The sequence below is a fragment of the Cinclus cinclus genome, chromosome 3 (assembly GCF_963662255.1).
Source record: "Cinclus cinclus chromosome 3, bCinCin1.1, whole genome shotgun sequence".
Taxonomy (NCBI): Eukaryota; Metazoa; Chordata; class Aves; order Passeriformes; family Cinclidae; genus Cinclus; species Cinclus cinclus.
Window position 1 is genome coordinate 116,525,059 of NC_085048.1, and position 13,055 is coordinate 116,538,113.

General features: G+C 52.6%; 2 protein-coding genes across 2 annotated transcripts; both read left to right on the plus strand.

The window, feature by feature from the left end:
- The first annotated feature begins 221 nt into the window (after positions 1-221).
- On the plus strand, positions 222-3,260 carry NPAS4 (neuronal PAS domain protein 4). Its single transcript, XM_062489132.1, has 8 exons — positions 222-322; positions 870-1,036; positions 1,135-1,271; positions 1,457-1,562; positions 1,682-1,928; positions 2,196-2,305; positions 2,736-2,871; positions 2,965-3,260. Exons 1-8 carry the CDS (start codon positions 222-224, stop codon positions 3,254-3,256), a joined length of 1,296 nt encoding a protein of 431 aa, XP_062345116.1. The 3' UTR covers positions 3,257-3,260.
- Positions 3,261-3,609: 349 nt separating this feature from the next.
- RRP36 (ribosomal RNA processing 36) lies at positions 3,610-12,229 on the plus strand. Its single transcript, XM_062490721.1, has 7 exons — positions 3,610-3,875; positions 6,929-7,064; positions 10,356-10,422; positions 11,189-11,293; positions 11,412-11,486; positions 11,588-11,705; positions 11,935-12,229. The coding sequence occupies exons 1-7, from the start codon at positions 3,722-3,724 to the stop codon at positions 12,072-12,074; spliced, it is 795 nt and encodes a 264-aa protein (XP_062346705.1). The 5' UTR covers positions 3,610-3,721; the 3' UTR covers positions 12,075-12,229.
- Positions 12,230-13,055: the final 826 nt, after the last annotated feature.

Consider the following 13,055-nt stretch of genomic DNA (forward strand, 5'->3'; position numbering starts at 1 on the left):
GCTGCAGGGGCTATTTTTAGCAGCCTGCCTTCTAAAAATATCCCGGAGCTGTTTGGAGTTGCGTCACAAGAGGTACCTCTGGCCGTGAGTGGCTTGGCCTCTGCACCCTAGGAGGGTACAAAAGGAGGCCAGGAGCAGCGGGGTCAGCAGGTTCAGCCACAGCCGGAGGCGAAGGAAGCAGCGGTTCCCTGGCAGCTTCAGGCCATCCCAGCCCCGGCAGCATGACCATCTTCTGCAGCCACTGCCACCGGCCCCTGCAGGCAGAGATGAGCTGCCTGCCCACCAGGGCCAAGCAGGCGCCCAGTGCCTCGAGGCCCTTCAGGTGAGTTCCTTCCCCCCTCCTGCCTTCCCTCAGGGCTGGGATGGCCTCCCACAACCCCGGGATAGCCGGTGTAGGGTCTGATGGCCCTTGCAAGGTGCTGACACCAGCCCGGGACGGCGGGACCGCTAGCTTGCGGTCCTCCATGGGGAGGAGGTGCAGGAATTTGGAGGGCCAGTGGTATTTTAGGTGGTTTAGGAGGAAAGGCGTATTGTACTAGGCTGGGGCGCACTTTCCAGCACTGGATGCAATTTCCATCCTGGTGGGGTTTGGTGGGGAGGTTGCATCACATGGGCTCCCCACCAAAGCACAGGTCATTGTCCAAGTTGGTGCCCAGCAGGAGGGGCTCCATATCAGCAGCATGTACCCCTGGGTAGGCTTGAGCACCTCTGCCTGTGCCCACAAGGTTTTCTCTCCTAGAGGTAGCAGCTGGTGGCACAGGAGCTGAGCATCTCCATGTCCCCGAGCTCGCAATTCTTCCCGCAATGACAGGCAGGGAATGTTGTCCCTTCTCCTCCCTGGACAGTGTCCCAGATGGCTGGTTTTGCAGGTCAACCAAGAGTGCTTCCAAGGCTCGCCGCGACCAGATCAATGTGGAGCTGCAGGCGCTGCGCTCCCTGCTGCCCATCTCTGCACAGGAGAAGGAGCGGCTCTCTTACCTCCACACCATGGCCCTGGTGTGCCTCCGGCTGCGGGGGGCTCAGCTGTTCCCTCCAGGTACCCTCAGCACTGCTCTACTCCACACTCACTCGGCTCTGTGCGGGGCACTGCCCCTGCCTCATCCAAGACACCTCTTCACCCTCATCCCCCTGCAGGTTTGCTTCCTCCTGCGGGACCAGCCCTTGGCACAGAACTACTGTCCCTGCTCCCAGGGTTTCTGCTTGTGCTCTCAGCAGACAGCAAGCTGGTCTACATCTCAGACAACGTGGCTCAGGTCCTGGGTCTCTCCATGGTAAGGCCTGCTCACCGGGCAGTTGCAGTCGCTGTCCCCGTACCCATCCTGGTGCCTTTACTGCAAGCACAGCATGCTGCCACAGCAGACGCTGGCCTTTGGCTCCAGCAGCCTGTGCACCCACGATGCCAGCTAGGGCCCCCTGAGACAGGCACAGCCTCTGAGGGCAGCCCCCTCTTTGTCAGGTGGAGCTGCTCGCCCAGGGGGACACAGTCTTTGACATCCTGGATGGGAGAGTGGGAGAGGATGTGCACAAGAAGCTCCTCCTTGCCCGGGAGGAGCCTGGCAGGGGTAAGGGAGCACTCGTGGATTTTGCCACCCTGCTCTGGCCCTTGGCTGTGTTTAGAGAGCCAGGGCCAGCCCTGCTGGGAGCAGAGCGAGGGAGCTCCTGACAGTGTGTTTCCCTGCAGAAGTGACTTTTGTCAGCGAGATGCGCACGTCCAAGGCCTTCCGGCTGCAGCACGGGGGGAATCGGGTCGTGGCAGTGTGTGGGCGCTTTGTGGCCCTGCACTGGCCACCCTCCCCCTCCACCACAGCCTTCCTGGCCCTCTGCACACCCCTTGTGCAGTCGCCCACAGATGGCGAAGCTGCTTCCCAGGATGACGTATTCCAGAGCATGCATCTCCTGGACATGACTTTTATTGATGTCACGGAGAGGTGAGGTGTCCCTGCTTGTACCACTGCACCAGCTGTACATCTCAGGTAGCAAGAATAGTTTCTCTTCACTAAGCCTGTGTATGGGATGCAGGCTAGATAGTGCATGAGCACTGAGACTCTCACAGACACCTCTCAAATTTCTTCCTTCATTTACAACTTATTTGTGTACCACCATTGTTTCATTCTCCATCGTGCAGCAGCTGCTTCTTGCTGACACGGTGCAGGCTCTGTCCAGCACTCAGTCCCCACTCTCCTTGTCTTCCCCAGTGTCACCTACCACCTAGGCTACCACAGGGAGGAGCTGGTCGGTCAGTCGTGGTACAGCCTCCTGCACCCTGAGGATGCTGACCTGGCAGCTACCCAGCACAGAGCCGTGGGTGAGTGTCAGTCCTGGGAAGGTGTATGCTGTCCCTTGGCTCCACGCTCTGGTTATGCCTGAAACGTGGCTACCCAGGACAGCAGCAACAAAGCCAATTCAGCCCTCCCTGTTGTGACTCCCTTCTGCAAAAAGTTTGAGGCAGGGAAGTGGTTACGCACCCCATATACTGTCTATAAGTAGTTTCCAAGCTGGGGCTGGGCATCCTGCTTTGCCACAGTATATCGAAGAGGGACAAGCCCACTTGAGCCCCAGCTCTTTGGGAGGGCCGGACTGCTAGGGACCTGACTCTGCTCTGTGTGGCTTCTGTCCCGCTGGGGCCAGGCTGGTGACCGCTGGCAGAGCCCGTGGGGGCAGCCTGCGGGCTCTCCAGGCAGCCCGGGGCCGTGCCCTGCTGCCGGCTGCACGCACTCCCTTTCCCTCTCCCGCAGCGCTGAGCGTCGGGGCTGGGCCCGCAGCGGGGACCGCCGTGCTGCGAGTGCTGCACAAGGACCGCGCCTGGACCTGGCTGCGAGTGTGGGCGCGCCGGGACGGCGGCTGCATCACCTGCACCTGCCGCTGCCTCAGGTGAGCGGGATCTGGGGGTGGGACGGGGCTGCATCACCTGCACCTGCCGCTCTCGGGGTCCCCAGGCTGTCCCTTACCCAGTGTTCCTCGCAGGGAGGAGGAGGCGGCCCACCTGCGCTCTCGGCAGCCCCGCGCCGCCGCCCCGCCCGGGGGCCGGGACCTGGGCAGGCTGGCCGAGCAGCTCCGCGCCCTGGCCGACAGCCTCTCGCCGCCCGCCGTGCCCCGCCGCTGGCCCCGCTCCGAGGAAGCCGAGGACGATGCCTCTGCCTGCCTTGGGAACTCTCTGCTGCAGCCTCCCCAGTTCCTCCGGTTTCCTTTTGAGCAGAAAGCAGGATGCAGCATTCCAGGTGTGCTGTCACAGGTGACGAGTCTACAGAGATGCTGACATCCCGTGGTCTGCTGGCTGTCCCTTTCCCAATGCAGGCCGCTGTTTGTAACCACATCTCCCTTCAGCCTGCCGGTCACTTCTCACAGCTGCAGCTGATCCGGTTGGAGACTATGGCAAACCCTCGTTTTATACACTTAGTGCTCGGATTAGAAACTTTGTCTAGGCTGGGATCAATCCAGCATCGGGACCACTCAGTCTAGCGGTGCAGACGGATCCAGATTTTGCACTTAAAACACTTATCGACTACTTCGCTGGATATCTCCAGGGCCCTTGTGTACGTGACACATTCCTCAGAAAGGAACGATTTTTACTTAAAAAAAAAAAAAAAAACACACACACACACACACAAAAATAAACGCCTCTCCCCCACGTGACCGCCTCTGCCTGCGCGTGCCCCCTGCTTCCGGTTCCGGCGGTGCCGCGGGGGCGGTTCCGGGAGCGCGGTTCCGGGTCCCGGGGGCGATGGCTCCGGGACGGGGTCGAGGTCGAGCCACCGCCACCATGAATAGCCAGGAAGAGGCGACCGCGGAGCAGCCGCTTGGGAGGCTGGAGCCGGCGGAGGAGGACTCTGGCGAGAGCGAGGACGGCGGGAGCGTGGCGGGGGCTGGCGGGAAAGGTGAGGGGGGGACCCGGCGGGAGCGACTCCGGGAAAAGGCGGCGGTGGCGGCCTCAGCTCGGGGCGCGGCTCCCGTTTGGTGGGAAACGAGTTGCCAAATGTCTCGGCGCCCTCTCGTATTCCGGCTCTTGCATCCCTCGCTCGCCTGCCCCGCTGAGCGGCTCGGCGTCACCTGCAGGGTTTGCGCTGGAGCTGGCGAGAGGTCCCTGAAACAAGCACGTGTAGGGGCCTCTTGTCCCCAGTCTCCTTCCCGGCGCGTGGAACCACAGAACCGTGAAGTGGTTTGGGTTGCAAGGGACCTTGAAGATCACTCAGTTCCGGCCGCCCTGCCGTGGGCAGGGATGCACCTCACGCTAGGCCAGGCTGCTGTGGAAGATGTCACACACCTCGGGGACAGCTCTGTGTGCCAGCTCGGTTGTGCAGGAGCTCGAGAGGCCCCCACAGGACAGGAGAGTGGAAGAAGCAGGCTATTCATGGCTGTGGTCGTGGGGGTCGGGGGGCGAGGGTACTCATCCACAGCAGCAAACACGGTTTGGTTTCCTCGCCTGAAAACGATCCAAGTGAGAATGAAAACCTTACCAAAAATCCAGGAAAAGCCCTTGAAGGGAATTGTGAGGGAGTGGACATTGGTGTCAACTGCCGGGCACAACCCAGTGTGTCACAGGTGTGAGGAGTCACTGGTTGCCTTGTGAAAGGGTCTCCGGACTGTGTCGATGTGGGAGGCACATCTCTGGAGGTGAGCTTTTGGCAATGGGATTCAGAGGCAGGCAAGGTGCCTCACCGTCTGTTGTAGGCATTTTGTTTTCCTCTGGTGAGGGAATGGTGAGCAAAGCTCTGATAGAGGATGAGTGACAGGCACTCTTTCCTTCCCACAGCTGGATGGGAATGGGAACAGCAGTTTTGCTTTTGCCATCTGTGATCTTGTTTCTGGAAGGAGCAGAAGGAGTTATGTTAGAGTCCAGCACTGATTTTGTCTCAGCAGGGAATGACTGAACAGATATCAGGTATTTCTTTAGGCCATCTCTGCTTGCATCCTGGACACTCTGATGTGCTCTACAGGTTGTATAGCTCCCTGCAGGTCCAGCTGAGGAAGGCATAAGGTGTCCATGTGTCATAGGAGTCTGTGGGAGGAGAGAAAACACGAGGAGATTGTGCTTAAAAGCAGGAAATGCCCCCGTTATCAGCAGGTAACAGTAGCTTATCAAGAGGTGGAAAAAGGAGGAAACAATCAAAAAAATAATGGATGAAGGGAAAAAAATGGCAGGAGGGAAAATGAAATGGACTACAGAGACAGCAGAGGACGGGTAAGTTATATTCTAAGGGGAAAAAAAGGAATGAAAAAAATGGGGGAAATAAGTCCCCAAGCAAGAATGCAAGGAACAAGGAAAATAAGCTAATCCTACCTTTTTAATGAGAGCCTTTTCACACACACAGTTGCTAAATCTGCTGCCCAGCAGTGAATGCCTGCTGGGGCCATTCACTTCTGTCCCAGAACATGTTTCTTTTTCTATAATGATTTCCAGTGATGTTTTTATCAATGTGAGTGTTTAGTTCAATCTCCTACAAATAGGCAGTAGAATGTATTTTGTGGACTGATAGTACTGTGTGAAATACTTTATCAGTGGAAACTCTGCATGCCTTTGCTTTGTCTGATTTATACCAAATCTCCTTTTGGTACCTTTGCCAATTGGTGTATCTTTTTATGTGGTGTCTTCATCTCATTTTCCTTGACATCTTGTAAGCCTTTGCTATTTAAATTGTATTGTTTTGGAATGGGAACCAAATGGAATATTGGAGTGCAAGTGATGCTGCCTTGTCTTCATTAAGTGCTTCCATGTAATTACTCCTTTCTTTTAATACTTTCTTTGTCCTTTTGACTGTCCTTGTTCAGAGTTCAGATAAAGGGGGGGGGGGGGTGGTTTAGGGGAAGCAGTGCAGTGAAATCGTGCTGTAGTCACATTTCTTTTGTCCCTTGTGCAGCAGACTGGATAGTCACTGTTCCTATATCCCACCTCACAGCACTAATGAGCGTCATCAGAGCAGAGTTCCTGAGCATTCAAAACAAGCAGAATGAAAACATTTATTGAAGCAGCTCTTGGCTGTGCCCATTATGTTTTCTGGATGATGAGAGTAGTTTCTCAAAGTCTCGGTCATTGCCAGGATGAGAGTGCTTGGGATGAATCCATGCTCTCAGCCAATGTGACTGACCTCATGTTGCTTCCTGAATTTGGCAAAGCACACGCAAACCTTGCTCATGGGGCAGTGTTTTGTGTTTGTGTGGGAAGGGTTTGGGAGTGAGTGGGCTACAAGAGCAGCTTGGGGGGCACTTGGCATCCAGACGGGCTGTGATTCTCCCTGCTAGGTCACAGCTGGGGTGTTTTGTATGGCAAGGGCTCAGGAAGAGCATGTGGCTGTCACTGCCCAGAGGTGCTGAGCAGGCAAACACCACCTAAGTTAGTTTGCCAAGGCTTTCCCTTCCAGAAGGGACACAGTGCAAACCCCTTCTTGCCCTTACACAGGAGTGGAATGAGCATATCCAAGTGCTGACTGAAGAAAGGCTTTCAGTTGTTGGCTCTGAACACCTAGAGGTATAAATCTAGAATAAAGAATAGTATGATAATAGAGATTATAATCTTTTTTGCATTCTGGTTAGAAGAAGCATTAAAGGTTACTAACATTAAGGGATATTAAAGAAACATTAAAGTGGGAAAGTCAGGACTGAGAGGAGACCCCCTCAGAATTCGCAGTGCGCAGTGTGGAGTTCGTACTGCTCTTTGTACCAGGTAAAAACTTTGTATTGTTTTTGTGTGTGCTGTTGAGTGGAGAGGGGGAGGCTGCTCTGCATTGTAGTGTTAAGGACTGAAGTGATCAATGGGAGAGGAGTCAAAGGCTGAGAGATGCCGTGGTTTCTTTCTGCCGTGCAGTTGTACAGGGATGGCACCATCACTCTTGTGTCACTGTCTCAAGCTGAGACGTCCCTCTTGGTGGAGTTTTTGGGTGACATGTGCCTCGAGAAGCTGTTTAGTTCAGATGTGCCCCGTGCTCTCTTCCAGATCAATCTGACATGTCTTTTGAGGAACTCCTGCGGGTGCGGAGCGATGCAAGGACGCGAGTGAGCAAGAAGGTGCCTGGTGGGAAGAAAACTGCAAAGCCTACCAAAGCTCCACTGAAACAGCAAGGCAAAAAGGGGTAAAGAGGCTCTTTTGTTATCAGAAAAATGCCTATGTGTGTTCTCTGCATTCCAGAAATTACACTGGGAGCTCCTCACAGCAGTGGTGTTGCCTTGGAGCTGGCATAGATCTTCTTTAATGTGCTGTACAATAATGCCTGTCACTATAGTGTTTCATTTGGGAATGGTCTGGTGCTCTTAATATCCTGGCCTCTTCAAATCCCCAGCAGCCACCTGTCACTTGACAGTTAAATTGGCACTCAATGCCTTTATACCCTCTGTATTAAAGCACTTGTAACCATTGGCATGGTGTGCCTCTCAAGCTCTATGACAGTGTCCACTGTGACCTGAAATAGTTGCCCTGCTGGTTCCTAAACCCCTTTCAGCTTATCAGTATCTTCTGCCTGGCTCTCAGTGGCTGGAGCTACAGTCACAGACAGTTGTTCTGGAATGCCATTCATCCTTCTGCTGCTCTCCCATCTGTGGCTTGTCCCTGTTAATCTTCCTTTTTTTCCTCTCTACAGTACTCGCTATCACAGACTTTTTCCTGTATTCAACACAACAAAAGCTATCATACCTTTTTACAGTTCTCTAAAGGCCTCCAGTGGTAGCAACAATACCCTTACCCTTTATTTGCAGTATTTAGCTAGTTTTCAGTCCTCAGAGTGGCACCCAAGTGATTTGAATGGGTTTCCTTTGTTACACTGGCATTTCTTAACTTATTTCTGAATCTCTGCTCAATGCATAAGCAGAGGCTACAAAATACATTTCTCCTGCCATCAAGAGTTGATTAGGATAATGTTTCTGCTTTATGTTTTACCCAAGACTCTACCCTGGGGGATTTTGTGTAGTGCAACATCTTCTCAGAGTGTCTCTATTTCTGCCACACAGTTTGCATAATTCTGCTTTTGTTTAATTCCTCTAATCCGTTAAGTGATGTATTGCTGTAAATCCCACGTACTTTTTCTCTCATGTTTTTATTATGGAAGTGAGCTTCTTAAAGAAAGGGCTTCAGGAAAATCCCCTGGCACTAATTTCAGTTCTGCAGTGACTCCAGAGCATTGTGCAGGGTTGTAGCCTCAGCGGATGTGAGAATACACTGAATGCTGCCCTAAGAGGGATTTGTAAAACTTGTGCCTGTGGGGTTGTGTTCCTGCCCTATTGTCACTTGTGGCTGGTTGTGGGTGCTCTCAGTAGGTGGCTCACAGGTTTCTTATGTTTCTGATAACTTTCCTGATGTACTGACAAGTCACAGGATGCAGCACCCAAGTAATATGGGGAGAGTAATACCCTGTTCTCCCACCTTATCCTGGCCCCTTCATACGCCTGAAACATCAGACTGTGAAGGCCTGTGTTGTAAGGAGAACTTGTTCCCTTAAGTGGTTGTCCCTGTGATCCTCATGGTCGTGATTCATTGTGGAGACTCTTTCAGGACATGTGCCATGTGCTGTGCAGCCCATTTTCCTGGGGGCTGACTTTTTCCTTACTGGTAAGAACTGGACTTCCTCACTGGGTCTGGCCACAGTGGAATTGATCTCTCTCTGGGACTACCAGGCCAGTGCAGAAATTCCCAGCTTTGATACTCACAAATGCTGAGGGAGCTGGCAGATGTTATAGCTCAGCTACTCTCTATCATCTGTGAAAGGGCATGGAGAGAGTGGAAAGGTGCCCAAGGTCTGGAGGGAAGCCAGTGTCATTCCAATCTTCAAAAAGGGCAGGAAGGGAAGACTTGGGAAACTACAGACCAGTCCTGGGGAGGTGATAGAATGCTTCATTCTGGAGGCATCTCTAAGCATGTGAAAGAAAAGAACGGTCTTGGGAGTGGTCTCTATGGATTCATCAAGGGAAAATCATGCCTGACTAATCTGGTTGCCTTCTGTGATGGCATGACAGGCTGGGGGGGGATGAGGGGAGAGCAGTGGATGTTGTGCACCCTGTCTTCAGCAAGGCTTTTGACACTGACTCCCTCAACATCCTCTTAGGCAAACTCAGGAGGTGTGGATTAGATGAATGGACAGTGAGGTGGATTGAAAAGTGGCTGGATGGCTGAGCTCAGAGGGTCAGCATCAGCGGTACAGTTGGAGGCCTGCCACTGGTGGTGTCCCTGGGGGTCAGTACTGGGTCCAGTATTGTTCAACCTGTTCATCAGTGACCTGGGTGGAGGGGTAGGGTGTCCCTCAGCAGGTTTGCTGACAGCATAAAGTTGGGAGGAGTAGCTGGTACACAGAGAGCTGTGCTGCCATTCTATGAGACTTGGGCAGGGAAGAACCTCTTGGAATTCAACAAGGGCAAATGCAGGGTCCTGCTCCTGGGGAGGAACAGCCCCAGGCAGCAGCACAGGCTGGGGGTGACCTGCTGGGCAGCAGCTCTGCAGAGAAGGACCTGGGGGTGCTGGTGGACAACGAGCTGTCCATGGGCCAGCAGTGCCCTGGGGGACAAGAAGGCCAGTGGGATCCTGGGCTGCATTAGGAACTGCATTGCCAGCAGGTCAGGGAGGGGATCCTGCCCCTCTGCTCAGCCCTGGTGAGGCCAGCCTGGAGTGCTGAGTCCAGTTCTGGGATCCTCGGGGCAAGAGAGACAAGGAGCTCCTGGAGTGGGTGCATACAGTAGAGGTCCAAAAAAAAAAAAAAAAACTTAATTAGGGGACTGGAGCATCTCCCTATGACAGCTGGTTGAGGAAGCTGGGACTCTTCAGCCTGGAGAAGAGACGACTGAGAGGGGACTTGATCACTGCAAATATGTTAAGGGCAGGTGTCAAGAGGAGGGGGCCAGGCTCTTTTCAGTGGCACGACAAGGGGCAATACTGAAACACAGAGTTTCACCTGAGAATTAGAAAAACTTCTTTACCGTGAGGGTGACTGAGCACTGAAACAGGCTGCTCAGTGAGGTTGTGGAGTCTCCTTCTCTGGAGATATTTAAAACCCACCTGGATGCAATCCTGTGCAATCTGCTCTAGGTAGCTCTGCTTTAGGAAAGGTTCTTTCTATCCCCAGCTATTCTGTGACTTCCTTAGAGGAATAATCAGTACAGCACATTTATTGATGCAAGTAGTGGGTTTTCACTTGATAGAGTGGAGCTGTTCCAGATTCTGTACAAGGTTTTAACCACACATCGATATATTTGGTTGTAGCCTTCTGTGGCTTTTGACTGAGTCACCTCTTTTGTTTTCTACAGCTATCATGGTGAGGCTTGAGCTGGGATAGTCTGCTGTGCAGTAATGTTCTTCTGAGGGTCCAAGTGACCTCCCAGCATATTAGCTTGGGCCTCATTCTGACATCTGCTCCTCTTAAATAAATTTTTCTTGTTTTCAGGCCATTGGAGATGTCTGCCAAGAAGCCTGTACCTTTCCTGCGACAAGTTGTCCCTGTTAGGAAGAAGGTGGGTGCTGCCCCATCCCAGTTCAGGACTTCCCTTAGTGCTGCTGACGGGGCATACAATTGGCAATGGGGTACTGCAGATGGCCCAGGCTATTCCTGGAGGACAGGGCTGGACCGGTGGAGAGTGCAGACAGTGACAGTATTTCCCTGGGGAGAACAATGGGAGGATTGGAGCAGCTGCATCTGTGACTCAGATGTTTCTAGAAGGTGCAATGACTGCCACCAGTGACAGTTCCACTGCAAACCATGATCATTATTCAGTACTAATCCCAGAAGTTCAGATGTCCATGTCCTTTCCAATCTGAATGTAACTTTTGACTCATCACTGCTAGATCATTGGAATGTGGTAATTTCCACAGTTAGAGACCTCTTTTTGTCCCTCCCTTTTGCGTGATCTGACCCAGTTAATCTGTGAAAATCTGGATAGGTCTGAGTTCCCAAATCCATCACCTTGACAACACATATTCAGCCAGCTCTTGGTCTGGGAGTGGCAAATATGACAGCAGCACTCCTGCTATTCCTGCATATTCCTGGGTGGCAGACTCACATATGGAGATGTCTGTTGCACAGTAAACTCCATGCAGGGCATGACTTTGGGGATGCCAACTTGACCATCATACTCAGTCTTTGCCAACTGCAGTTATTGCAGTGGTAGGAGCCTAACATTGCTGGGGAAAACAATTGGCTGATTCATGAAAGGAGAGTAAGCAGGCTGTTAACAGGGTAACACTGGCTACAGCTCTTGCCTTTGCCTTCCCCGCTGACAGGTCCAGAGAGACCCTCGATTTGATGACCTGTCTGGAGAGTATAAGCCTGAAATATTTATGAAGACATACAGCTTCCTGGACAGCATCAAGAAGCAGGAGAAGGAGGTGATGCTCTGTGCCTGTCCTTACCTGGAAGAGCCTTGCTTGTCAGGGGCTACTTCTTGAAATGCTTTTCACAGTGGAGGTGACAGGCAGTCATGCAGCTTTCTGCTCTCTTCTTCAGATGGTTCAGAAGCAGCTGAAGAAATGCCGGAACATGGAACAGAAGGAGAAACTTCAGCGGCTCCTGAACCGTATGGTGAGCTCAGTGCAGCATCTCCTCTCTGTGAGGTACTGGAAAAGAAGTCTTGTGACCTGAGGTCTGCCTCAACGCTGACACAGGCCATCCTTTTTGTACAGACACAGCAGGAACAGGCACAGAAAAAACAGCAGCAGTTGAGAGAGAGGGAGCTGTCTTTGAAAAGACAACAGAGGGAATTGGCCAAGCAGGGAAAGAAACCTTTCTTCCTAAAGAAATGTGAGTACTCAGTGTGAGCATGCTGCAGGAAGATCTAGAGGGAGTACTGCTGGCAGGAATTCAAGCTCTGGAAGCAAGGTGTCCATACAGAGCTGTGGGGGGATTGTTCTAGTGCTGATACTAAAGGGACAAGCTAAGCCTGGACCAGGGAGGGCGAGGTGAAGAGGGGCTGCTCTGTAGAGATGTTTTGGGCTTCAGTTTAAAGCTTGACTTCCCTCTCCTCCTACAGCTGAGAAGCGGAAATTGGAACTAGCTGAGAAGTACACAGAGCTGAAGAGGAGTGGAAAGCTGGAGAGCTTCCTGAACAAGAAGAGGAAGAGGAATGCCATCAAAGACAAGCGCCATCTGCCCCCACAGAAGAACTTGTGACTGTTGGACAGTCGTGCTATTGTCTGGCACTGGCTCATTCTGCTTTAGCCAGGCCTGGAGGCCTGGCCTGGATCCCTCTTCCCAGGATCTGCCTTTCACTGTACAGTGATGCTGTAAGGCAGCAGAGCAGGGCTGAACAGAAGGAAATAATGGGATTTATGGAGCTGAAGTATCTTCTTTGCTTGGGGTTTAGATCATGTCTGGGCGGTGACAAGTGTGTCGTACAGATGCTGGTGGTGATGACAGCTTTTTTTACCCTTGCACCTGCTCATTTCTAACTCTAGCAAGGAAAGTGTGAGTCCTGCCCTGCACTGCTAGCTCTACTCCAGGTTCTTTCAGACTTCCACTGAGGCAGAAACGGACATGGGACAATGCCTGCTTAGAGCAGCAACCCTGACTTCAGGTTGCCCAGGGCTGCTTTGGTGGGATCTGGTAATGTCCGAGGACAGATGCCCATACCTCTCTTGGCCTCTGCTCAACTGCTTCTGGTTCTCAGGATGGAACTTTTTGTTCCGTCATCCAGGAAACCTGCCTTGTGTTAGTCCACAACCACGGTCTTGCTCTCAGTGAAGTGCCTGGCTCTGTCTTCTCAGCAGCTTTGTCACAGGTCTGAGGGGGTGGGTGGGAAAGCAGTGATGTAACATCTTCCCAAAGTCTTTTCTTCCTAAGGGTGAATGAATCCTGTTTCCTCAGCCTTTCCTAGCAGTGCTTCAGCCTCTGACAGCTTTCACATACTCATCTGGAGTCAGCCCAGACAAGCAGGAGCTATCTTTTGGTGGCCCAGCATGGATCAGTACCTGGATGCAGTCTCACAAAAAATGAGTAAAGGTGAGAGGATTACTCCACGTGGGCTGCTCTTGGTGATTCAAATCTAGGTGTGGCTGGCCTTCCTCATACACTGGGCATGCTGTGACTGCTCAGGTATTGGTGCTTGGGATCTCTTCTTCAGAGCAGCTTAGTTTCTCAGGGTCATCTCCACAG

Excerpts from the sequence above, each read along its gene's own strand:
- NPAS4 (XM_062489132.1), top strand. The coding sequence starts at position 222 with ATGACCATCTTCTGCAGCCACTGCCACCGGCCCCTGCAGGCAGAGATG. Across the intron at positions 323-869 it reads AGTGCCTCGAGGCCCTTCAG|GTCAACCAAGAGTGCTTCCA; the intron begins GTGAGTTCCTTC and ends CTGGTTTTGCAG. Across the intron at positions 2,306-2,735 it reads TACCCAGCACAGAGCCGTGG|CGCTGAGCGTCGGGGCTGGG; the intron begins GTGAGTGTCAGT and ends CCTCTCCCGCAG.
- RRP36 (XM_062490721.1), top strand. The coding sequence starts at position 3,722 with ATGGCTCCGGGACGGGGTCGAGGTCGAGCCACCGCCACCATGAATAGC. Across the intron at positions 7,065-10,355 it reads AAACAGCAAGGCAAAAAGGG|GCCATTGGAGATGTCTGCCA; the intron begins GTAAAGAGGCTC and ends TCTTGTTTTCAG. Across the intron at positions 11,294-11,411 it reads TCAAGAAGCAGGAGAAGGAG|ATGGTTCAGAAGCAGCTGAA; the intron begins GTGATGCTCTGT and ends TCTCTTCTTCAG.